Source organism: Camelus dromedarius, chromosome 10 (genome assembly GCF_036321535.1).
Source record: "Camelus dromedarius isolate mCamDro1 chromosome 10, mCamDro1.pat, whole genome shotgun sequence".
In the NCBI taxonomy this organism is placed as follows: domain Eukaryota; kingdom Metazoa; phylum Chordata; class Mammalia; order Artiodactyla; family Camelidae; genus Camelus; species Camelus dromedarius.
The window spans coordinates 61,414,960-61,440,072 of NC_087445.1; the positions used below are offsets into that span (position 1 = coordinate 61,414,960).

At 43.5% G+C, this 25,113-nt stretch overlaps 1 protein-coding gene across 2 annotated transcripts; it reads right to left on the reverse strand.

The window, feature by feature from the left end:
• Nucleotides 1–659: 659 nt before the first annotated feature.
• On the reverse strand, nt 660–22,937 carry TNFSF15 (TNF superfamily member 15). 2 transcript variants are annotated; one of them, XM_031450292.2, is made up of 5 exons: nt 22,435–22,935; nt 10,002–10,044; nt 8,995–9,042; nt 6,411–6,658; nt 660–1,237 (listed from the first exon to the last, which is right to left on the reverse strand). In XM_031450292.2, exons 1-5 carry the CDS (start codon nt 22,714–22,716, stop codon nt 1,184–1,186), a joined length of 675 nt encoding a protein of 224 aa, XP_031306152.1. In that variant the 5' UTR covers nt 22,717–22,935; the 3' UTR covers nt 660–1,183. The 2 variants fall into 2 exon arrangements, with proteins under 2 accessions (XP_031306152.1, XP_010995678.1); XM_010997376.3 differs by lacking the exon at nt 660–1,237 and having other exon boundaries at nt 1,402–6,658; nt 22,435–22,937.
• Nucleotides 22,938–25,113: the final 2,176 nt, after the last annotated feature.

The window sequence follows — 25,113 nt, forward strand, 5'->3', positions numbered from 1 at the left end:
GGGGTGAAAACTCCCCATGTGTGAGGTGGAGAGCTTCGTAGCATAAGGTACACGGGAAATTCTGCTTTCTCTTGGAGAAACTCTCTTCTCTCCCTATGCACACTGGAAAAAGGGAAGCTCATTTGAAAGTCAAGCAATACAAGCATAAAATTATTAAGACTTGTATCTAAGCTTCAGATGGAAGGGGCTTTGGCTCATTTTATCCACCTCTACTCATGGTCCTCACAGGAGGACTTTGAGATTCATAGAAACGAAGTGGTTGGCCCAAGGCCTCAGAATTTGCCAGCTGGCAGACCTGAGCCTGGAACAAAGGTCTGTTGACTCTGATCCACTGTGTTTTCTACAATCCCACCCTGAAGCATTATCATCATCATCATCATCATCATTATTATTATCATTATTATTTTGTTGTGGATGTGTGGATGAGTGGAAGTGATGTTAACAGGGATGGTAGTCAAAATATCTAATACTTGGTTAGTTTTATCTCCTTGCTCTGAAGTTCCTAGGGATGAAGAGTCCTTTTGAGAATTGATTGAAAAAGTTGTGCTTGGTGAACTGGATTAGGTGAACAGTATTTTTCATCTGAAGAACTGGCATTATGATTTTTGTAGACATTTGGCTGTGAATAAATTCTGGGCAAATAATTTATTTTTCTCCAGAAGTATAAAGCATGTTTCATTTTTACCACTCCTGGGAGTGGGTACAGGCTAAATGTGAGGACTGTATTTCAGAAGGACATCACGACATGCTTAGGTTTCCCACTGGGAGGGAAAGTTTTGAGACTGAGGCTTTGGAGGAGAGCCTTATCTTCTTCTCTCTTAATCCATGACTCATTTTACTTACAACTCTTGGCTGAAAACAAATGAAACTTCAATGTGGCCATTTTTGACCCACAGAAATGGCAATTTATTGTGGTCCCACCCTAATACTGGCTGAGCATCAATGGTGACTCCAGCTACTGCTTTAGAAAGTGGAAAGAGATGGATGAGTTGAACCCTTTTGATTCTTGCCAGTTGCTGTTTTCATGAGAGGCAGCATGTGCAGTGTCCGAGAGACCTGGGTTCAAATCTGGTTCCATCGAGTACTAACATGGCTCTCTCTGGCCTTTCTTTCTCTTTCTTAGGGTTGTTTGGTGTGAGTTCAAGCCATTTAACCACAGAATCTCCAACTTCATAAAAGGAACTCAGTTGACTCCCTCCTTTTCTTCTTTTCCCTTGTGTGACCAGAGTGGCACAACCTGTGGGGTTGCACAGTCAACTTGTTATAAGATTTATTATAACCTGTGAAAATCAGTCACCATTTTGCATTCAAACACATGGAGAACTAGATGCATTTTAAAATCCCAAGAAGTTATCCTTAGACCTTAATCTAGAAAGAAAGATAAATTAACAAAAGAATTGATCTATTTATTAAAATTCTGTGGCTTTCAATGCCAGTTTATTAAGTTACATCTGTTAAATACATTAACACATACAACATTTCATTCACAGTGATTAGAATTCATACAGTAGTGCTGGAAGACAGGGGATGCATATCAGTTAAGTACATATCCAACAACATACAATATGCAGCTTATCTTGAGTTTGTGATGTTTTAACATAAAACATAAAATCAGTAAAAGCACATGGGGCTTATCACTAAAATCACATAAAAGCTTACATTTTTTTAATCTGTTCACCCCTGAAACAAAAGAGGGGAAAGTTACATATTTGAATGACTTTACAAATAAGTCATCTGATTAAGCTCAGCTACTTTATTTACTCAACGTTGTGTGTCTCCTTCCTCCTGAATGCATGTTACGTAAGAGTGGGACTTACATCATATTCTCTCTTGCCTTGGCTCTCCAGCACCAGGTAAGGGCAGTCCTATGACAGGTGCTCAAAAAATCACTGAGTCATGGATGAAATGGAAAGATTTCCAGGCTGGGTGTCAGGAGATGTGAATTCTTGTCTCACACAGCTACTAGCTGCTGTCTGGGATTGGGCCATTTATGTCAGCTTTCTGAGCCGGGGTTCCTTCATCCTTAAAATGATGTAACTTGGAATAGACAAGCTCTGTAGGCCCATCAGCTCTAGAATTCCATGACAATCCCCCTTGGTCAAGGTCTCAGAGTCACTTGTGTTGGACACTCTTAACAAGTGGAAAACAGCAGCCACTTCTAGGCTAGAAGCCCTGAACGCTTGATGAGGCCTACCAGGTTCTTAACGATCAAATAGATCACGTGGAAGTCAGTTAAAAAATGGCCACATAATCATTCAGTCTTTCCTCTTACATCAATCTAGGAACGGCTTCTACAAAAGCCTTGAGATTAGCCCTTTGTCTGACTGTCTCCAGGGCCTGAGAAATCACTATCTGGGGAGTTATATTTTTGGATAGAAAGTTCTTTGGGACATCGAGCCAGAAATGGTGACTCTGTAACCGCAACTCATTAGCCCTAGCTCTTTCTCTAGGGAGACATAGAAGAAATCTCCTCCCCCTTTCTATATCACCCTATAGATAGTTGACATTTCTCATGTCTTCCTCCCATTTTTCCTCCAGTTATTAAAATAAATGCTATTTGCTAAGAGCAGATGGTAATTGAGTGAGCCTAGGACTCTGATTCAGGAAGCTAGTGTCCTAGCTCTAGATCTGCCATTAACTCAATGTGTGGTCCTGAACAAGTAACTTCTGTCTGGGCTGGTATGGTACTTTTTTCTTAAAATAAGGTGATGGGAGGGATGAGGGAGTGGTGCAAATGAGTCACAGAGCTTGGGAAGTTGTAAATATGGTTCTCACAGTGGTGCAGGTCATATATGTGACTACTCTGACCCTCACTCTATCACTGTTGGAGCAAAAAGATTGAGGGGTTCACAGTCTACTGAATTCTTCCCAGGCCCAGTTGCCAATATGATGCAGTAGCTCTTAACATCCAGGATAGTGGTGCATCCTTTAAAAATTTTCTTCTACAAATGGTTGAACACTTCCAGGACTCTGGGCCTTAGGGGAGCAAGAAATCTTGAGGAAAGTGACTTCTCTATGTGTTTTGTTAGGTGCAGCCTATAAACAGATCTGTCCTGAAGATTTAATCCCCAGTGTCACAATCATGAAAACATGATTGGAAAAGGACTTGGGAAAACACTTGCAAGAGAATTTTGGCAACAGGCGTGCCTTGTGAACAGTGAGCTAGTTGAACTTTTATAATGCAGAGGGTTGTTGACAAGCACAGAGGTGGAATTTCCTCTGGAGTGACGTAGCTTAGATTGAAATGGAGCCAAGGGCTCTGGCCTGCCTTGCTACTGAACTGAACTGGACACTTTTCAGGGTGTGAAAGTGTACCTTTTCACATCCTACTGTACCTTAGTCAAAAAAATTTAGGAATTTTGTTCTGCCAAATAGATCTAAACCATGCTAGGATCAAAATACTAGTGATTCCATGCATTTTGATCATGGTTCCTGTATTTGCTGAGAAATAGGCTTTTCAGAGCATCTGGGTTATCCATAAAGTTCTAATATTTTCAAGGGTGTTGATGGCCAAACTTGAGTCCAAGAGATAATAAGCCTTTCTCTATATGTGGCTTAAAAATGTATTCTACCATAGAAAACAGTATCTTTATTTTGTCCCTTTTTATTTATGGAGAACTGTCCTTGAGTAGCTACTTAAAAAAATCACTTAAACACAAGTCATTTTGTTAATGATCATCCTTCATCAGATAGCACCCATTTTCGTAATGAGAAAATACCCATGTGCCTAAAGTCAGCTAATTAATTAGCTAATACAACCAAAATAAATTAAAGAATCTGCAGATAATGGAGGTGCTTAAGCAGTTGGAATGAGCACGTCTGAGACTAAAATAATTGATCTTTGTGTTCCCAGGGTGAGTGGGTACTCAGTAAATGTTTGTGGAATTGATTTGAATTCAGCCTTTTCAGGGATATTGAACCAGTAAAATATTTTCCCCCTAAATTAGCATTGTAAGCATGCTCCTTCTTTCCTTCCAAATCTTTGAATGCACCCCATCTACTCCTTTTAAGGGATCATCACATGCTCTGAAAAAACATTCTCCCACCTCATTTTTACAACTACTGCACTAAACTTTGCCACGGAGATAGATAATGCCTAAGAAACAGAGGTTCTGACTTGGGTCCTACTAGGAATGTTTGGCAGGTCCTATCTGGGCAGTAAAAAGAATATTAGAGAGAGTTTAACACTTTCAGCAATGAAAACCTGAGTATAATATGTTCTTCAATAAACAAGCTTATAACAGGAGCAAAATAAATACGTGGCAGGGGTTTTTCCAAAGCCTCAAGTATTTTAGGATAGTAGGAAACCCCTGTTTCTTGGATAAACTTCCAAATCCACCAGATTCCCTATGGGACAGAGGAAAGGTTTGAAGCCCTTGGTAAAGGGTTCCTTTCCGTGGAAGGGAAGGTGAGCAGACCACTCCAGACTCCTCTGTACAAATCCTTTCCCATATCCCAGGTTGCCTGGGGCTCTTATGCACTTGCACAGAGAGTGTTTTATTTTCTTAAGAGGGTGTTGTCTCTAATCATGGAGCCAGATTGGCAACATTGATAAGACATTCCTGATTTACTAACAAATATTATTCTAAGAGATGGCTGGGGAAACATTCTCTTATCAAGCTGGTTTTGTACTTACTGAGAAACCTTTCCTTTCTCCTTTAAGCAAAGGGTAATTCCTCTGTCCAAGATGCCCTTTCCCAGAGGCCATCTGCTGCCCTCCCACCTTCTTTCAGGACTCATTCAGGCTTCACTTCCCTTGTGAAGACACTTCTGAACCAGGTGGAGGTGACCACACCCTTGTGTGTGCTCACGCTGAGCCCTGTGCCGACTGGTTTGAGAAGCTGAAGGCTTTAGGACCTTAACCTCCCAACTGAGAAATTAGAAATTAGTTTTTATTTAATTATAACTCAACAAACATTGATCAAGTGTTGCTACACCAATCACCATGTTCAGGAACCACAACATGCACCTCTCTGCCCCTGTAGTCTCCTGGCAACAAGAGTAAGAGCGATTTCATTGCCAAATTTGCCTTCAGACCCATCTGTGAAGTCTCTCATAATAGGGAGCATTTATAATAGCAGCCAAGGTGCTGGAAGTCACTCCCCATGTCACACCGACATGCTCTTAGACTTTACAGAAATGCTCGAAGTTAACATGTTCCATACCCATGGGAAACAAATTGATAGATTCCTGCTTTACAGACAAGTCAACAGAGGCTAAGAGAGCAGTAATGCCCCTCCCACCCTTGACATATTAGTGCAGGAAAATCATACAGATTAGAGGATGTGAACTCATTGAAGCGCAGGAGGGTTCTCAATGTCCAGCCTCATCTCAAGCAAAGATGCCTTGGCTGGGCCAATTAGCCAAATCCTTATTTAAATCTCTTTGAATATTTTAGAGAAAAATATCCATTTAGCAATCTGCATGTACTGTTTGATCAGAGTTATCGAGTGGTATTCATATAAATTTGGGTAGAGTGCAGAGTCTGTCTTGTTCTTCATCGTGTCTTCTGAGTTAAGGTAGCAGACATAAAAGGTTCTCAAGAACACCGTGCTGAGTTGATGCTAGTGTTGAATTTTTTATTTGCATGTGGAACTCATACCTGCTTGTTTTGATGCATGTGTACATAATAAAGAGAAAGGTAGTTCTTCTCACTTGACATAGATGGCGTGAAAACCAATTTCTTTTCTTGAGAATGTTCATAAGAAACATCAGCTCTCTTTTCATTTTTCTAGGCAAAGCACTGAAATATGTGTTCGGGGAAACTGATGAAGGATTTCGCCTCTGAAGGATTTACAGTTTTCTAGGGCTTGGGATTTTGTTTAAGGGTCCTGAACTGAAGCAAATGCTTCATAATACAATTGTACAGTACCTGGGCCCTCTGGTGACAAACGCATACTAGGAAGGCATGGAAAGGTCCCAAGTGGATCATCCATTCATTTGGTGATCAGTGTTTTAATGTTTAGACACTCACCACTCTTTTAAGCAGCCATGATTATGTCTGCCTTCTTCTGCCTTTTTTTCCAATTAGTATTCTCATCAGTAAGGCACATAAAGTGTGAACGTTGGGGCCCTAAATTTCATAGCTAATCCACTGTCTCTGTGGATGCTCCAAAAAACTTCCTGGTTATAATTACATCTGAATGAGGAAAATTAGGAACTAAGAGGCAGAGGACCTTCATACAATGACATCTGCCTTGCCCCTATAGCAAGAAAGCTCCAAAGAAGGTTTTATCTTCTTTTGTGTAATCCACCAAAGAGATGTCACTGACATTCACTGTCAGCTTGTCCCCTTCATGCAGGGAGAACATGGCCCCTAAATAGATGGGTTGGAACCAGTTGCTGCCTATTTCACACACTGACTTGGTCCCCATTAGGAGCTGGGTTGGCTCGGGGTAGCTGTCTGTTACCTTGGTGATGACCACGATGATGGAGTCTGGCTTGCTGAGTCGTCTCCGTTGACTGATTTCACCACACTCGGATGTGGTCCCTCGGAATGTGATCTGAGAGTAAACAAAGTAGTCTCCTGACTCTGGGATCACCAGGAACTTGTTGGTATAGTTCATCCGGTTCTTGGTGAAGGCCAAGCCAAGTTCATGTTCCCAGTGCAGAGCTGGGAATTGATTTTTCAAGGGCTGTGTGGGAGTTTGTCTCACAACTGCAAAGACAAGAGGGAAGTTTCATTTGCTTGTGTCAGAACTTGTGGACTTTGCTAAAAAGAGTCTTACATCATTCTCAAAGAGTAAAATGCTTGGATAAAAACCAACAGCTAACAAGATCCTTGAGAAGGAATGAGTAGAGGATACGTGAGTGGACATACACATCTGTTCAGAGATAACATCTTAGGCAGGTGACTTGAAGAAAATCACTTTGCCTCTCTAAGCCTGAGTTTTCTTGTTTGACAAGTTTGAATTTTACCTAAGCCCTGTGATCCTGGAAAACAGTGAAGGTTAAACAAAACAAAACAAAACAAAACAAAACAAAACAAAACAAAAACCTCCTTACTCTTTTGTGTTTTGGAAAACAGCTTACTGCAAAGAACCACTCTTCCCTAAAGACTTAGATAAGATTTAGATAAGACTGGTGGGTGCCCCTACCTCCTTGTTTATTTGTGTCAAGACTAGACACTAGACCCTCTAAATTCCCATTCTTTTCTTCATAAATAATTAATTGAACTATCTTATCCCCACTGAGCCATTGAGCAAAATGCTTATTCACCAAACTTTGGTCAAGCTTCTCTCCTTCCTCCAGGCCTCTGAATTTTGGCTCATCCTCAACCTAACCCTCAACCCTGAGCCACCCTCCTGAAAATAGGCTGGCCTCAGGGTAAGACATTCTCTGATCCTATCATGCCAAACTTTTATCCCACTTCCCCACACCTGGTTCTTTTTAGCTTTGTATATGCCTCTCTGTAAAGGCAAGACTCTTTTAGTCTAACTCTTGAGACACTTGCAGACTTTATGGTCAGAAGTTCTCCCAATTGCAATAGTCCCTTCCTCCACTAACTCCTCATGTTGCCATAATCCTATTGTATAAAGCATTTCTTTACTACATGAGAATGTGTTTTTTATTTGATGTATCTTTCCTTGAAAACAAACAAACAAACAAGAACAAGAGCAACAACAAAATGTGAAAGGACATAATAATACCTGTGGAAAGGCTTAAACGAGATGGTGTGTATTAGGAATAGCCTCTAAACTACGTTCACTTTTATTAGCCTTTTTATTTCAGAAATGCTTGCTGCAGAGAAAGGACATTTGGAGACAGTCAGATGTTCCCTGTCACTCCCCAATTCCACTCCATTTGGCTGTGGTTCAAAGCCACATGAAACACAGGCAGTAATTAATAAAAAAGGGCATCAAATATCTAGAACATTTTGCAAATGCTTCTCCCACATCAACAGGGCCAAAATATAATCCAAAATATAACTGACTTGTGGAGCGAAAGGGACCAGGGCTCTGGGCCATATAGGTCCATTTCCAATCCTGACTCTACAACATGTAGGTTCCTTCTCTCTGAGTCTCAGTTTCCTGCCTGTGACCTGGAGATAAAGCTCCCTCATAGTCTTGTTCCGAAAATCAAATGAATGGAAGAGACGTGGACATTTTTACCATGATGGCTGGATACAGTGTTACTCAACACATATTTATTTTCTTTCCCCAAATAAACTAACATCTTTCATATTGACAGACTGAAAAATAAGCCTGTTTCATCTTAGATATATTTAAATGTTCTTACGTTTGCATTATTTGTAAGTATATACTATATAGAACATATGAATGAATGCTCTTACAAGGTATGTCTAGTGTAGAGAAACAATTGATTCAAGCCGTTGATTTCAAACAAGATAACCTGTGGGTTGCAAATTTTCTTACAGGTCAGAAGAATATGCTTGCTTTTTAACTCTCTAGTTTTTTCAGTAGGTTTTTAACACATATTTCTGCACTGTCTTGCTCTTTTCTCTGGAGTCTTAGAGGTATAGGCAGCTTCAGATGTGAGGTGCCAGGAATTTTGACACTAGACTTGGGAATCTGGCCAAATGGTGATATTAAGAGATTACTCTTAATCTCTTTACATCAATGCAAAATTTTTAGAAATATCTACCTGAATGTAAATGTCCAATAACTGCATCTTGAATAGGGCACAGATGGACTCAATAAATTGGCAACTTAGGGGAGTTTTCATCTTTGACTATGTTCAGAATTACGTGAATCTTCGAGTCTGAGAAAAGCCATTTCTGAATGACTGAGTGTGCTAATGAAAGGGAGAGAAACAGTAGAGAAAGGAAAAAAGCTAATAGAATCTGAAAGAAAAATGCCTAGGAGACATGGAACTTTGGACCCTTCAGTGGAGGAAGACATCTGAAAGCTCTTGACTGAGAGGAGGATGTTACCAAGAGATGTGGTTTCCAGTTTGAAGCTACAAGAATGAGTTCTGGCAAAAACTCAGGCCCATGGCCCATGGTCTCCTGGAAAACACATCAGGAAGAATTACCTGTCAGATGTGCCCTTGGCTTATCTCCACCAGCTCTAGGAGGTGCATCTGTAAGGAAAGGAGAAAATGCTTTGTATGAGTTAGAAGGTGACTGGAGTAAAGACAACATTTTGAGAGTTACACGGTGCCTGCAACTGGAGAGAAACATTCCTCTCCTCCAGCTTGTCCAGGTCCACTCTTTGCAGGTTCCCCACCCCACCCCCCACCCTGGGGCAGGGCAGCCTCAGGAGAAATAATCTTGAACACAAATGAATCTTTGGGCAGTTATCCAATCTGTCTGAGACTCTTTTCTTATCTCTAAGGTAGACACATCAAATCCTACCATGAACGATAAGTGCTCAGAATAATTCCTGGCATATGATCAGTGTTCAGCAAAGCTTGCCTTGCCTTTCCTTTGCTTCTGTTGCTTCTGTGGGAGCTAATTGGCCTTTTGCCTTCTTCACGGTTCCTTTAACCATATCCACCAAGCCATCTGGATGTCCTAACAGGGCAGTTCTTGAGTGGGAACTACTCTGTAGCTATATGACCTTGGCAAATCTCTTTCCCTCTCTGGGCCTCTGTTTCCCTACCAGTTCTCCAGAAGGCCTCCAAATTTCCTTTTGGTTCTTGGAGATGATTATATAGGACAAGTGTCTTCTAACTGCAGTGATAAAGTTGATGGTATTGATAATAGAAAGGAAACATCATAGCATACTTTTGACCTACTAGGTATTGTTCTAATACCTTTGTAGGAATTAACTTAATCCACACTAACCCTGGGAAGTAGGTACTATTATAGCCATTTTTATAGGTGAGTAAACTGAGAGAGAGAAAGATGAAATTATTTGTACAAAGGCTGTCAACTCCACAGGCCATGCACTTGGCCTTGGCAGCATTTTGCCTTCCTAGTGACTGGGGAGGTGCCTCACTTCTCTGGGTTTACACCACTCTGAACCTCTTATATACCAGAACAGTGAGAAATGTTCTTGTTCCTCATAAGAAAAGGCATACAATATAAACACACTTACAGACTCGCTGATGTGAAGGTCCAACCTCCTGTCCTTTTGGAGTCTATTGGGAAGGAAAGATATGATTCAGATCATCTGTGGTCCTTTTGACCCCACACCCACACTGCTGCCCATAATATAGGCATGATTAAGATGCTGCTACCCAGCCTGGGTACTCAGAGATAAGGGAAATGGAATGAGAATATTTGGTTGGTGGGAATCTTTCACCCGAGCTCTCTCCTTTCCTCCTCCAGCACCTCCATGATCTTTCTCTATCTTATGCTCGTCTCTGAAGTGTGACTTCAAAGTTCTGTCCTTAGCGCTTTCTTCCCTATTCCATTCTAGGGCACGCCAACATCTTGTCATCGCTTCTATTATTTGAACAAATAATAACATTTGTTTTATTTTCTTTTCTTCACCACAATTTAAAAATTGGAACTATTGTAAAAAATGATACAGAAAAAGAAATGATGACTACGTTATCTTTCTCATCAGCCTCCACAATTCTGCCTTGTTTCCATGCAATAGATGAAGACTTTTTCACCTGTGCAATTCTAGTTTGTGAGCCATTTCGGATGCCATGTGGGTTGTTAGAGTAGCTGCTTTGGGGGCAGACAGACCTGAACTTGAATCCTGATTTCACTATTAACAATATGATTTTCAGCAAGACAATTTCTCTCTGGGCTTTGGTGTCTTCATTTGTAAAATGAGAATAATAACATCCCTAGCCATAGATAACTCCCAGATTTGCATGGAACTCAGAAGCAAAACTTAACTCTTAGTTTAGGAATAAAATCACCATCTTGCATTTTTCCAGTGTTTCCCCAAAACCTTCTCTGATATGATTTTGGCTCAACCCAGAGTCTTCTGATTTGGTTATTGTATCTACATGGTCTCCACGAACAGTGACCCTCATGTCATCATGAACACTTGATCAGTTTTACATCTTAAAATTCGTGTGTGTGTGTGTGTGTGTGTGTACGTGTGAATGACTTGTGTGTCTGTGTGAGTATGAGAGAAGACAGTGTCACCGGTGGGAGAGAGTGTGAGTCACTGTGTTTTTGCATCTGTGTATCTGTGTCTGTTGTGTGGTGTTGTGTGCGTGGATTCTCTACACACGCATGTGTAGCTGTGTCATTGTTGAGTCTGGGTCTGTGAGCAGTGATAACAGAGATCTTGCTAGGGCAAAGACCACCAGGCTCTTTTTACTTCCAAGCCATGTTACCTAACCTCTACTGGAAGCCCTTTGAAGGCAGAGATCTTGTCTTTGAATGACTAACTGACTTTATTGTATCTCCAGCTCCCTTTTCTCCACTTCCTAATTCATTAATGGCACCGCTACTGCTTCTGCTCAGTTACCAGACCTGAAAGTTGTGTCTTTCTTCTTCCAAAAACCCAACCTGTCATTCCTACTTTGTAATTTTTCTCACGCATGCCTCCACTCCAGGCCTTAGCACACTGCTCTTCTGAATTCTTCCAGTGGCCTCTTAACAGGTCTTCCTGCATCTGGTTTCTCCTATTCTTGAATCTGTCTCTTAGTCTGCCTTCAAAGGGCTTTTCCTAAAGCATCACTTTATTGAGACACAACTCTGTTCGTAAACCTTCAGTGGCTCCCCGTGGCCTTTAAGACACAGCCCCAAATACTTATCGTGGCAATTATCACCCCAGGCTTGTGACCCACTATTTGTTCCTCTCCAAGTTCTCTGTGTTCCAGCCATAAGAGGCAACCAGTGAATATTTCAGGGGAGCTGAAAAAGGCAGTAAGTGTTGCTACTGTTTATTGGATGAGTAGTGACACTGCTGTCCTAAGCCCGTCACATGCATTATCTCATTTAGCCTCACAGGGACTCCCCAAGTTTATATCCTCATGTTGAAAATGGGGCTTAGATACCTTAAGAAACTTGCCCAATGTCTTACACCTGTAAAGTAGAGGAGTAGGATTTTAACCCAGGCCAATTGACTCCAGAATACTAAGCCCTCAGCCTTAGCTCCTTCCACCTTCTGGGCAAGCTTCTCATCTGCTGAGGTCGATGGATACCTGCCAGCACACAGTTCCATGCACTGTGACAGTGGGGAAAACAGAGAGTCCAGAAAACAGGAACCTGGCCCAGAAGTGGGGGAATCAGGGAGAATTACCCCTGAACTGAGTCTTACAAGTTCCCACAAGTATTAGCCAGCTGATAAGAGATAATGACCATTCCAGACAAGGTCAAAAGCTTGTGCAAGAGTAAGGAGGCCCAACGGAGCATGGGAGCAGTTGGGAAACTGCAAGGATTTCTGCTGCCAAATGAGTACATTATAAACTTTTAGCATAGGCTCGTGAGTAAAATGGCTTTGAAAACCTAAACCCAATCAACCTGACTACTTGTCCAGCATCAATAACTCTGATGGGTTTGGGAGGTGGGGAGGCGGCCTGGAAATGAGCTTATCCTGTGGCCTGTCTCCTTACTCACTGCTGACAGAGCTGATAAAGGACTTGGTCATTTGGCAAGGCACAGAACGGAAGGGGAGTTCCCAAGGAGAATGGGGAGAGCTTGGCTGCTGCTGCTTGCGTAGGAAATGATGCCTGCCACACTTGGCCATGTTCTACTTCATTTAGTACTCTGCTGAGAAATCTTCTTGACCATCCTGATTCTTTTTGTCTAAGCAGACACTCAGCTAAGAGATTGGAGCATTTCTTTTGGCTCCAAGTTCCATTGTCATTAGCAAGTATTTGGGATGTGAACACACTTCCCTTTGCTCTGCTGGATCTGTATAACTTGGGCACATACTTTATTTTCATATATGGATGGGCATGTACGGGCTTTAGTGGCCCAGAACATCACTAAATATCTGGAGGCTGTGATAGTGCCGGTTGGCAGGTTTGAAGAACACAACATTCCAAGAGTCCCCAAGAAGAACATCAGCTGGGACTCTCTTTCCAAGAACAACATCTAAAGACTTCCATTGCAGTTTCTCTTAGTAATGACTCTGTCTATCATGGGAGGAAGATTATTGTGACAGGAAGCAGGAATGAATGAAGAGGAGATTTGAGAGGATGAAATAGTGGGTTAATTGGGGAAAGTTTTATGCATGTGAGCTGGCTCGATGGCTGCTTATTAAATAATGTCAGGCCAATAATTGGCTTACTGTCTTCCAACCCTGACTCATCTCCATCACTTCTGGTCTTTCTGGGGCACCAAGGAGATAAGGGCTCCCAAGGAATGCTAGTCACTGCACTATTAGCTTCCAAGTCTTTATAGGCATGGCGTCCAAGAGCACTCCAGAGGAATGTGATTTATTCCCTTTTAAATGCCCGCTCAGTCCACTGTGGAACCGGGACCCAATTTTATTTCTCCTTCTGAGCATTTGTCACTTCCTCAAGTGTCATTATTTATTTGTGGGCTTATGCTTTTCTCTCTCTAGTAGAATTCAAGATGCATGCAAGCAAGAGCCTGGTCTGCCTGTCTTGCTCACCACTGCATTCCTAGTGTCTTGTACAGTGCCTGGCATGCCTGCTGGATTATCCAATCTGCAAAATATGCTGATCCTCAGGCATCAGAAAGGCAGACAAAAGAGAGCAGAGGATGGAGTAAGACTCAAATTCACGGACCTTAGCCAGAGTTTTGCAATTCAAAAAATTGGGAAGGAGACCTTTTCATTGTAGAATACATGCAAAGTTTTGAGGTTTTGTTTAAATTTAAACCATTTAATTATGTAGAGGTGGGTGGCCATAATCTTTTAGTATTGGGGCCTCTCAAGGTTTTCATTGGGCTTTGCTTGGAGCATAGTCATGGCTCTAGAAATGTTTGTTGAAAGTTGTGAAAGTTGTCCAGGATTAGAGCCAGAAAAATTACCCTGGTACTTATTAGCCCAAGCAAAGTAAGCTGGTGCTTTTCACCCCTTAGTTCTTACAGGTCAGGGAATTTTCACTCTCATTTGATTTTCTTTCTTTTTTCCTTCTTGTTTTTTTGTTTTTTTTTTTTTTTGGTAGGAGGTGGGCATGTTGAATGGTAATCCCCAGCTCAAACTAACTGTGACCTATTACTATAGGCATCTGGGGAATACTCTAATATTTTGAACAGGGAAAAAGAAGGATGGAAGGGAGGAGGAGACGGCTGTCTAGTTGAGTACACACTGGTGCCAGGTCCTACTGCTGTCTGTGTGCGCTCCTTGCCTAATACTCCAGCCACTCTCAGAAGAGGCGATCACTTTTTATAGTTTTTGTATGCCAAAGGCAAAGAGCATATGGAAGGTCTGGGATCTGAACCTTTAGAGCAAGTACAGACTGGCACATATCAGGAGCCTCATAAACATTAGCTGAATACATAATGGATGAGCCTGAAGCGGTCTGGTCTTTGAGAGTCCCTTATTGGCATTTTCCCCAGAAAAATCCCTTGAGTGTATTTTAACTAATGACCCATTTAGCCTTTCTCCCATGTTCTGTGCTCACTCTCTAGTACATTTATAAACAGGAAGAGTTATCTATTTCTTGCCGTCATGAACGCTGCAATTGCAAAGGCATAAATGCTTTATGGCCCATAACATCCTCACAGCGCTTCCAGGAGAAACACACAGACGTTTACCTCCTTGTCTTTTCCTCTGGCAGCTCCCTGTTTGTACTTGCACAAGGATAAGTCCAACCTGGAAGCTGTTTGATTTCAAAGCCATTTCACTTCACCCTCCTCCAAGGCGCACTGGACAGGGCTTTACATGCAGCACTCAGAGTGGTGCCAGGGGAAAGAATGTGGTGTTTGCAGCCTGGCAAATACGGAAATCCCAGCTCTATTATTTCCTAGCAGCCACCTAACCTCAGTAAGACTCAAGTTTCCTCATCTATAAAAACAAAAGATCATTCTTCCCTCCCAGGACTGTTGTGATAGCTAAGAAACACCGTATATAAAGTGGACATCCAATTCATTTTCCTTCCTTCTTTGGGCCCAGTCAGTCCTTGTGGTATGCGTTCTTGGTTCCCCTTGGTCTCACCACTCTCATGGTAAATGGAAGCCATCCTTGAGTTGTTTTTTTTTTTTTTTTTTTTTTTTACGACGAGCGACAAATTTGGATCCTTGCAGAGCTCTGAATGGCTTCCTCCTTATCCCAACAGGAGAGGCATCCTCATTCCATGGTTCACTTCTAGACTCCTGCCCTTTCAGAGTGCAGAGGGGTTGAGAGAATGGGATATACCCCACCCATTTCAAACCCCAAGCTTTTTGTTCATGTCAGCTATCGAGCCTCACTAAGGACACCAGGCTGGGGGACGACCTCTGATAGCCATGGTGCTGCTGCAGCTGGGCTGCGTGCGGTCTGCTAGATGAGGGCGCTGGGCACTGTGTTTACTCTAGTGGGAGAATGAGTGGACCCTGGAATCACCAGCTAGGAGCAGCAGTGCAGGTGGGGAGTCACACCCGCAGCTCGCTTGCCCTCCCTGCCTTTCATTTCTTCAGTGCACCTTCACCCGCTCTGATTTCTCTGCCCTTTCCCCCAAGCCTGACCTTAGAAGTGAGCTAGGCTTGTCCTCCAGGTGTGCCAGGACTTCCTGAGGTTACAGCAGAGGCAGCGCCAAGGAGTGTTTGGCGGTTTACAAAGCACTTTTATCTCAACTATTTGTTTCCTGTAGACAGCGCTGACGGGGGCTTATCATTACTGTCTTCATCCAACAGAGGGAACAGCTTGAGTGAAATAAAAGACTCGATGGCAAAGTGAGTAGAGAAATAATGTCTGTTGAGCATCTGCATTATGGGAATAGCTTTCTGGACATCTCCTTGCAGAATTCTCAGCACAGTGCTCTGAAGAAAGTATGTTAACCTCCCCACTTTATATACGGGGAGTATAAGGCTTAGGGAGGTCTGGTACGTTGTGCATCCTTCCATCCTTCTCTCTACCCAGCAAACACTTAGTGAGCACCTTCTGTGTGCCAGGGACAGCTAGATGTTCCCAGGGGAGGGAGGGAATTAGCATTTATGAGCACTAACTATGTGACAGGCATTTTCTAAGGTGTCATTGTTAAATCTTCCTGACCCCCAGGAAGTGAATAATTTACTGATTTTATACTCAGGCAGACTAGTATACTGGTTGGGAGAAACGGACATCGTAGGCTTGAATCCCAGTGTCACACTCTCACTGTGTGACTTTGGGTACAAGACTTTGCTTTTCTAAGCCTCAGATTCACCATCTCTAAAATGGAGATAAATAGTAGTACTTTCCTCATTGTGTGATTTCAAGGATTAACTGAGATGATTTTGATGTGTGTACGTCAACAGTAAGTGTGTGTTGCACGTGTTACACGCCAGACCCCATGCCAAGAACTTTATAGGCATGAACTCATGTACTCTTCTCAGAACCCTACATATGGAAAAGCTTAGAATGGAGTTTGGTATATGATAAATTGTTACAAGGTCACAATTGTGACATGGAGGAGCTATGGCTTTCCCTCCAGTCTGTGTACCTCTGAAGCCTGAGCTGGCATCACTATGGGGTCCTGCTGGTCTGAGTGGAGACTAGGGGGGGTCTCAGGGACATGCATAGGGGGAAGGGGGTGCTGCAGGGAACAAGGGCCAGGAGCCTTGCAGGGATTTTTCAGGAAGGGGTGGAAGTGAGATTGGAGGGGACTAAGGAGAATGTGGAAAGAGTGAGTGCAGATGATTCTAGAAGCAGGCCTGGAGGGAAGGACAGAGATGGGCAGTGGTGCTATCCTGGGAAGCAGTGGCATCCCTGACTATTCATCGCACAGTACTGAGTGCCCACTCTGCTCCGGGCTTGAGCTGAGCCAGTGTGGTGCGTTCTGTTATGCCTGGAGCACAGACTCTGTGCTGGAGCAGCGTCTGGGAGAGAGGAAGGCCTGGCTTCTGGGTACCTGTGGGCCAGAGTGGAGCCTGTAGACCCATCCTGAAGGCAGTGGATGCCACTGAGGACCAAAAGAAGGCCAAGGCCAAGGCCAATTGCAGCTGGTAAAGGATGGGTTGGAGTGTGGGTTGCGGGTGCAAGACCAGGATGGAGGAGGAGGCTTGGAGATAACTCACAAACGTCAGAGACTAAGAAAAACCCTCCAGTACCAGAACCTGCTCTCTGGACTGGTGATGTCAGATTCCAGGGCAGGTGCTGAAGTTGCCCTCTGTGATGTAATTTCCACGAGCAGGGAAGTTCCCAGGACAGAATTACTACAATTGCTAATTCCCCGCCCTCTGCCACATGCTTTAAGGATTTTATTTCTAATTATCCCTATTTCATACACAAAGAAGCTGAGGTCCAGGAAGGTTAGTTAGGTAACATAGCTAAGAAGTGGCTAGGCCAGAATTCAAGCTGGGTTTGAACTTTTGACCCATGGTTTTTCCATGATTCAAATCTATCTGACATCATTCTCTAGGTGTCTAAAGACCTTAAAACATTTTACTGCCTCTATTTTGTTTTGTATAGGTCACATATACATTTTGTATAAAAGAATATAGGTTCAAAAATGTCTCCTCCTTTCCCTTGGCACCCAGCCACCCAGCTCCCCAACCTGGATGCTAGCAGGGTTACCAGTCTCTTTGGTCCTCTTCCTGAGAGTCTGTGCATTTATAAACACATTCATACATGTGAACATGTGTTACTTTTTCAGAAAATGAAGTGTTCCACATTCTACATGCTGTCATGCACTTTGCTTTTTTCACTTCATGGTATATCTTCAAGAAATTCTCCATCCCTGCGTACAGAGATGCCTCAATTTTAAAAAGCAGTGGCAGCTGAAGTTTTCCATTGCATGCAAGGACCGTGATATACTTAATTGATGCCATATTTACAGACACTTCACCTAAAGACAGTTGACCCAACCTTCTCAACTCTAATTTTGATTTCTGCTGTGCAACTTACTGATAAATTTGTCACATGAGATCTTTCCTTACACAGTCCCTGAAGGAAGAATCCAGTTTAAAAAATATTTTTGTACTAGTCCTGGTAGCGGTTTTGGTTGCTGTTAATAAGAACCTGGAACACTACTTCACCAGTTCCATTGCCTTTCCAGTCTTTGGTCTAGGGACCCAGCAATACTGGAGTTGGTCCCACTTTCTGGGAGAATGAGGGCAAGTAAGCATAGAAGTAGGATATCATTCTAGGTCTGCCCCGATATGCCCTGTGACCCTGAACTTTACCTTCCCTCCTCTGATCCTTGGTTTCCTCAACTGTAAAACGAGATTAGACAAGACCAAGGGTCAGCAAACTTTTCCTGTAAAGGGCCACATAGTAAATATTAACTTTGCAGGTTACATGGTGTCTGTCGCAAATACTTAGCTCTGTTGTTCAGTGTGAAAACCCGCCAAGGCTGTGCATAAGTGAATGGGTGTGGCTAGATTCCAATAAAACTATTTACAAAACAGGCAGTGTATGAGATTTGGCCCTTGGGTCATAGCTGCTGAGTCATGGGTTAAGGGCATTTCCATCTCTTAATTTCTTTAAATATGTGAAGAGCTTTCCTACTTAGAGGAAGGAAAGGGAAAAACAGCCAACCAGCGCCCATGCTGCCTGGCACTTGCCAGTAGCTTTATGGAAGCTACTTGTAATCCTCACAGCACTGCAGTCGGTGGCTTTAAGGGGATTACTCAGGGACCTTCTGTATGTTGTTCACTCCCTTCTTTTCAAGCTCCTTGGAGCCTCTTCTTCCCAAGCCTCAACTCCTGTGTTGGATTAGAAAAGGTTCTCAGGGATGCTGGCCTCCTGTGGTTGTTCTGAGAGTGGAATGAGAAAATCCCTTAGTGCAGTCCTAGCAGAGGGAACAGCGAAGTAAGGACTGGGAGCAGGAGAGCGCTGGAGCGCTGGGAGCTGAGGGAAGCAGGGAGCTGAGAGGCCAAAGGCTGGGGTGGGGTGGGGGTTGCGGAGGGGAAGGGGAGAGGAGGGGGAGGGCACAAAATGAAGCCACAGAGGCAGGGCCCTGATGCAATGCAGCGAAAGGTTTCCAAGAATCATTTTGGCTCCTGTGTGGAGAATCCAGTCCAGGCTTGTCTTTACAGAATTTCTTGTTTTACGGAATCCTCCCATTCCCTATCCTCCCCAACACATAAGGATGACCAATTCATCCATCCCTAAAAAGGGCAGATGGAAAGTGTGTTCCTTGATCAAAAGTTCGATTGTAGTGGGGGGGGGGGGCAGGCAACGGGGAAGAGAAACCAGAGACATCTGGATTTGCCAACTCTGAGACTTAGCTCCATCCCCTCCCAGGCTGTGACCCTGCTCACTGGGGCAGGCGCGCGCTCTCCAAGTTCCTCATCTGCCAGAAGCCACTGCTCACCCTCTCACCGCATCTCTGGGTTGGCGTGACTACCCAGTGGGATCGTGTTTGTGAGAGCTCTCTACGAGGGAGAGATGGGAGCTAGTATCATGGCATTACTACTGTCAGTATCGTCCTCCGCTGCTGGGCCTGCTTTTCAGACCTGTGAATGTATTTAAAGGTCTGGGTGACCCTCTTATCTTAATTCTCCCCGTATTAGAAGTGAATTGCCTTGGGTCTGGGCCACTGTGAGAATGGAAAATTCTTTCCATGAACAATCTCAGATTCCGTGGATTTAACTGAAGTCTTCGGACAGAAGAAGAGGACAGTGGGGCTGGATTGGGGGTGGGAGGGAAGGTGATTTTTTGCCCCTAGGTGAGTCTGGGGAAGTCCACTCAGGTAGATCACAGTGGAGCTTTGCATCTGCAGGGCTTCTGGAATGTTCCAGGCTTTGGGGGAGACAGCTCTGGGTTCGAGTTTTGGATTTAGGTCTTACCAACCGTGGGATCTAAATCATAACAACAAATGTAAATAAGAAATAAGAGGCTTAGTTCCTCTGTTGAAAATAAGGGAAGAGATTTCTTTCCCTTCCTTTTTCCTAGAGTGTTTAGGTTAGGAAACTTGTAAGCACTTTCACCTCACTTTGAAATGTACGTAACTCCTTCTGAAGATCAGATAGGTCTTTTCTTCCCCACCTGACATGAGAACTGGTTTGTCTGAAATGTGATCCTCAAGACAGATAATGCCCCCATCTCCCAGTTTCTGTGGGAAGGTAGGTGCCTAATTTAGGTGGGCACCTTGCTCTAAGTTGCAAAACTGCTTTCTATCATAAAGAAATGAGAAATTGATTTTTTCCTCTGTGAAAGCCAACAAAACTAACACAGATGGTCACATCAATTACAAGGTGAAGTTTGTATGAACTCCGTGAGACAAACGGTGTTGTCCAGTCCTCTTACCACAAATGTGTAGCTCCCCCACATCCCCGACATGTAAACTGCCCCTGTACATGCTTTATTAGTGCTGTCAGAGTACTGATACTAGTATCCTTTTTGGGTAGGGGTCAGGCTCAGGAAAATGAAGCCACATGCATATTTTCACATGGCCAGAGGTTACTGAGCTGGGGATCAAACTCAAGTGTCTCAGATGCCCTGGTTTTTCCTCCTTGAATCCCATCTTCTTCTGTCTCCTCTGAGCTGGTTATTCTCTGTGAGCCCCTCCAGATCACTCTTCACCCTTTTTGACTTTGCCCTGTGCCCTGTGAGGCTGACCTCTGGACACACTTGCTCTCCATTTGCCTCTGGCCAATGTGATGAGAGGCTGGTTGCAGAGAGTGGTCAGAGTTTTCCCTCCCCACTTTCTGTTCCCTCCCTGCTGTTTTGGCAGATGGCCTTCCTCAACTCAGCGCTCAGCTCCTCCAGGCAGGCCCTCTGTTTGCCTCTTCAGGCCAAAGGGTGGTGGTCAGCTTCAAACCTTTGCTTGCCCCAGATGCTTCCAGCCCTGCAGTTCCCATTAATCTGTTTGTATGTTAGCAAATCAACCTTTCTTTGAATCCCTTTTAAACTCTTTAAACATTCTTCTTTAAATTTCTGCTTTGAATGGGTCAGGTGTCTCTTTTCAGGACTCCCATTTCTGCATGTGCCCCAGCCTTACCCATGTTTTCCTCCTTCTTCTGATACACCAAGAAGTTACACAGCCTGGCAAACCACAGCTCCAAAAGTCCCCACATGTCCACTCTTCAGGGAGACTGGTTTAACTACGACAGCCCCGCTTTAAAGCCTTTCATCTCTCAAGTGCTCACAGTAGGGCAAGCATGCATCTCCTTCCCTCATGGGGCTTCCTGTCCAGTGCTAGGTCATGCCTCAAACTCTCTTCCTGATTTGGTGAATCACTGACCCCCGCTGGGCTGTGGATTCCAGCTGCTGGGCTTGTAGATCAACACGACATGGGCAATCTCAGACACTGTTTTGGGTAAAAGGAGTTATCTCCCATCAGAACCTAGGAGAGCTCAGGTTACTGGAGCCACTTAATGCCTCATTCAAGAATAACCATCTCTTTCTGGCGAAAGAAGGCTGACTAGACACTGCAGTTTGACTTTGTAGGAGCCAGCCCCATGGTGGTCTAGGGGTCGCAGCCTAAAGCTCCTGCCCTCCCACTCTCCTCTAACATGAAGAGCATTTCTGGTTATCTGAGTATTTCTACATTTTCTGAATGATGGCATGTGGCCATGGATGCTGTTGTCTGAATGAATCTTGGTCTGTTTGCTGACGCTGGTGGTTGGTGAGAGTTACACATTAACCATGGCTTGCTTACGGTGTCTTTGCTTTGAGGTCAGCCAGCATTGCTTAGAAATTTTTCCAGTGAAACCAATTGAGAAGCCCGTTTTCTTCTCTGGAATTTAATACTTTGGACTGAAGTTAAATCAGTTATCATAGATTATGCAAGTGAGTTTTTTCAAAGGGTGTCACTTGAATGCGCATTTCTCAGGCTCTATAGTTTTTTAAGTTCCTAGTCTAGAATTATGTTTTCCCCCTGTTGCCCATAAGCACCTTCCCACCGTTGCACTGTTGTCTTCCCTAGACTCTATATTCTTTTTTGACTAAGCCCCCAGCAAGACCAGAGAGATTGACAATCAGGTAGGAGGTTCTTTCTTGAGCTTGAAAAAAAATTTTCAGAACCCAAGAAAGGAGGTTGATTAAGTAAATTATAGCACATGCATATACAGGAATATAATACAACCGTCTGTATCATCATGCTGCTGTGAATTTACTAACAATAAATAAAATCATAATATTGGACTAAAAATAATCCCATCTTATTGAAAATATGGAATTATATACCTCAAAATGTTAACAGTAGTCACCTCTATGCAGTTATGGGTAATAATAATTCTCTTCTTTTTGTTAATTGTGTTTTTTACCTTTTTTCAATGACCATGTGTTAATTTTGTAATCAAAGAGTTCTCTTTTTAAAGAAAAGGGATGCTCCCAGATTATCAGAACACTATGATTATAATTATCTAAAATATGTGGCTTGAGCTTGTTCCCATATAAACATAAAAAGGCACAATTCATCCCCTGGAAATATTGAGAATAAAAACCAAATCGGACCTCTCCACCCCTCACATTCTACACTTCCTTTGCAGATGAATCAAGGTGCACCGTCCAAAGCTGTAATAGCAGCCAGGTGGCTGCAGAGTTCTGCTGATCTCCCAGGTCACTGCGGAGTCTTGCTTACCTGGAACACACAAGCCTCTCCTTGGGCCCGGAGCTGGCCAACGAGCAGGTAGGTGGTGAGTCCTGCCAGGATGGGGAGTGATACCAGGCAGCAGGTGAGAGCCCAGCGTGCACTGCTGCTCCTGGATGCTGACCCAGCTCTGGCCTTGGGCCTGCAGCCGCTGTCCTCAGGCAGCATTTCCACGCTGGCTGATTCCCCAAAGCCCAGCCCCAGATCCTCTGCCATGCTCCTGCTGGTCCTGGAGTTGCCTGTGACTCCTCCTGGCCAGAGAGACCCCCCCATTAAATAGAAGCCCAGCTCTCACAGTGGGTGAATTAATCACTGCCTGCTCCTCCCCATCTCCCCTTTTCACAGCATGCTGTTCCCCGCCCTACTAGGGAATGCACCGCCTACAACAGAAACCAAGTTTGGTTTAAGGGGGGGGAAAAAAAAGAGAAGAAGAAGAAGAAGAAGAAAGCTTTCCCAAGCATATTTATATACAGTGTGCTCATGTGCTCTTTCCTTCGTTTACAGAAGGAAGTTAGGAAAGTCCCTGGAGGAGGAGAAAAAGAATTCATCAAGTTAGTGGGTGGGGCAAATGGAAATATACCTGCTCCCAGCACTGGAGGCCTGCCAGCTGTGCCAGTCTGGGGACTGTGCTTCCTCTGGAAGTGAAAGTGAGGATGGAGAGGCGTGTGGTGTGGTTTGCAGACTGGGAGGTGGCAATCATGTTTGCATCACCACTTTGCAAAGTGTGCCGTGCCCTCTGTCTTTTTGAATCTCCTAGGAGCTCATTCCTATTGCATAGATGAGAATACTGATGTTCTGGAAGGTGAAGACACTTGCCCTAGGTCAGCCAGGGATTAAGATGGAGGAGCTAGAAAGAAGATTTAGTTCTTTTAAATCATGGTTTGGGGTTCTTCTTGTCTCTACCACTACGTTGCCTGTGAAAGGAAAGTGTATTTCTAGCCTGTGTTGACCAACTGTCTGTGAAGGAAAGACATTGACTTCTACTCTCTGATGAGTCCAAAGCTGACTGAGCCCAAGCTGGGTGTGCACGGCAGCCACAACATGTAATAAAGGCTAACAGTGATTAAACGCTGCTTTGTGCCAGTCACTCTTCTGAGTGAGTTAAATGTATCTATGAAATTATTCCATCCTGAGATAACCTTTTGATGTAGTAATGTTGTTATTCCCACTTGACAGGTGAGGAAATTGAAGCATAGAGAGTGTGCAGTAAAGCCAGGGTTGGGACTGGGGCACGCTGGTTCCAGAGGCTCCTAACTATTACGCTGCACTGCATGTGATGCTGTACAGTGCACGTACACAGACACCCACACCCACTGCAGATCATCCCTTCCAGTTAGGGGTTGGGGCGGCTTCCTGGAGAAAAAGGTGGTGTTGGAACTAGGCTGTGAAGCTTAGGGAGGTTGATATTGGAGAAGAGTAGAGGACCCTGCAAAAAGATGGACTGCAGAAAGAGGAAAGCTTAAGGATGTCCTGTGGCATGTGGTGGAAACTACTCTGACTAGTGTCTCCATTCAGTTGCTACTTCTGCTTATATCCCAGCCTAAACACTTCAGACTACTTGGAAAAGCCTTTCATGACTTGGTCCCTGGCCACTATCAACCCTCCTCAAGTGTCCAGGTCTTCTCACACCACTTTCCCAAGCTGCAGCTCCCCCAAATGCACGTATGGACTAGTGGCATTGTTGTCCATGCTGTTCCCCCCACTGGTCCTTTCCTTTCATATCACCAAGCTCCCCGATTTCTAACTTCATGTAGATATCTTTTTGCATCTCCCTGCCTCCAGGATTAGGGGTGAGATGCTCATCTATGTTCTGATAGCCTCCCCTTCTTTCCCTTTCATCGAATACTTCATACTATGATGTGACTGACTATTTTTTCCCATCACTCTCATTCAGATCTAAGAGGGCAGGTACTAGGTCATATCTCTTCCCTGTGGCTGTAGCTCCTAACATAGTAACTGTCATGTAATAGACTCTTAACCAACACCTACTGAAATAAGCATCTAACATATTTTGAAAGAATCCAAGCAAAGGATGATTTTTTATGTTCCTGGGTTACCCATTCTTGGTTTAACAAATCTAATAAGAAACTTTCCCTTAAGACTAACCTAAAACTTTGCTGTTGTAAGTTTTAAGCACATAATCATACTTAATATCAAATTATCTTAAAGAGATTTACAAATGTTTTCTTACCCTTGTATTTCTTATTTAGAAAATTAGTGTGCTTGATCAAATCAGTGTCTTAAAAGTAGTAAATGTAGGGGTTGGGAAGGTATAGCTCAGTGGCAGAGTGTGTGCTTAGCATGCACGAGGGCCTGGGTTCAAGCCCCAGTACCTTCTCTAAAAATCAATCAACCAATCAAACTACCCTCTTCTTTCTCCAAAAAAAAAAAAAACAAAAACTCTAAAACAAAAAAGGAGTAAATGTATAGTTTCAAATGAAGAGGTACGAATTATCATCTACAATATAAGAAGGCTTCAAAAGATGGTGATTACTAAAAACACCAGACTGGGGATTGGAGACCTGGGTTTTAGTGCCTCTGTTGTGTGACCTTGAGGACTCTAGCAGACTCTCCTCATTCTAACGTATCTGGCTATCTGCAAAACATAGTAGCTAAGCTTGTTATACTGCTGTTTAAAGTATGGGTCAGTGGATTCTAAATTTGTGCCTG

Coding starts and splice junctions, on each gene's coding strand:
- TNFSF15 (XM_010997376.3), bottom strand. CDS start 22,716: ATGGGGGGGTCTCTCTGGCCAGGAGGAGTCACAGGCAACTCCAGGACC. Junction 10,045..22,434: donor GAGAGGCTTGTGTGTTCCAG/GTAAGCAAGACT, acceptor CCTTCCCAATAG/ACTCCAAAAGGACAGGAGGT. Junction 6,659..8,994: donor GCCAAGGGCACATCTGACAG/GTAATTCTTCCT, acceptor TTGTCTTTGCAG/TTGTGAGACAAACTCCCACA.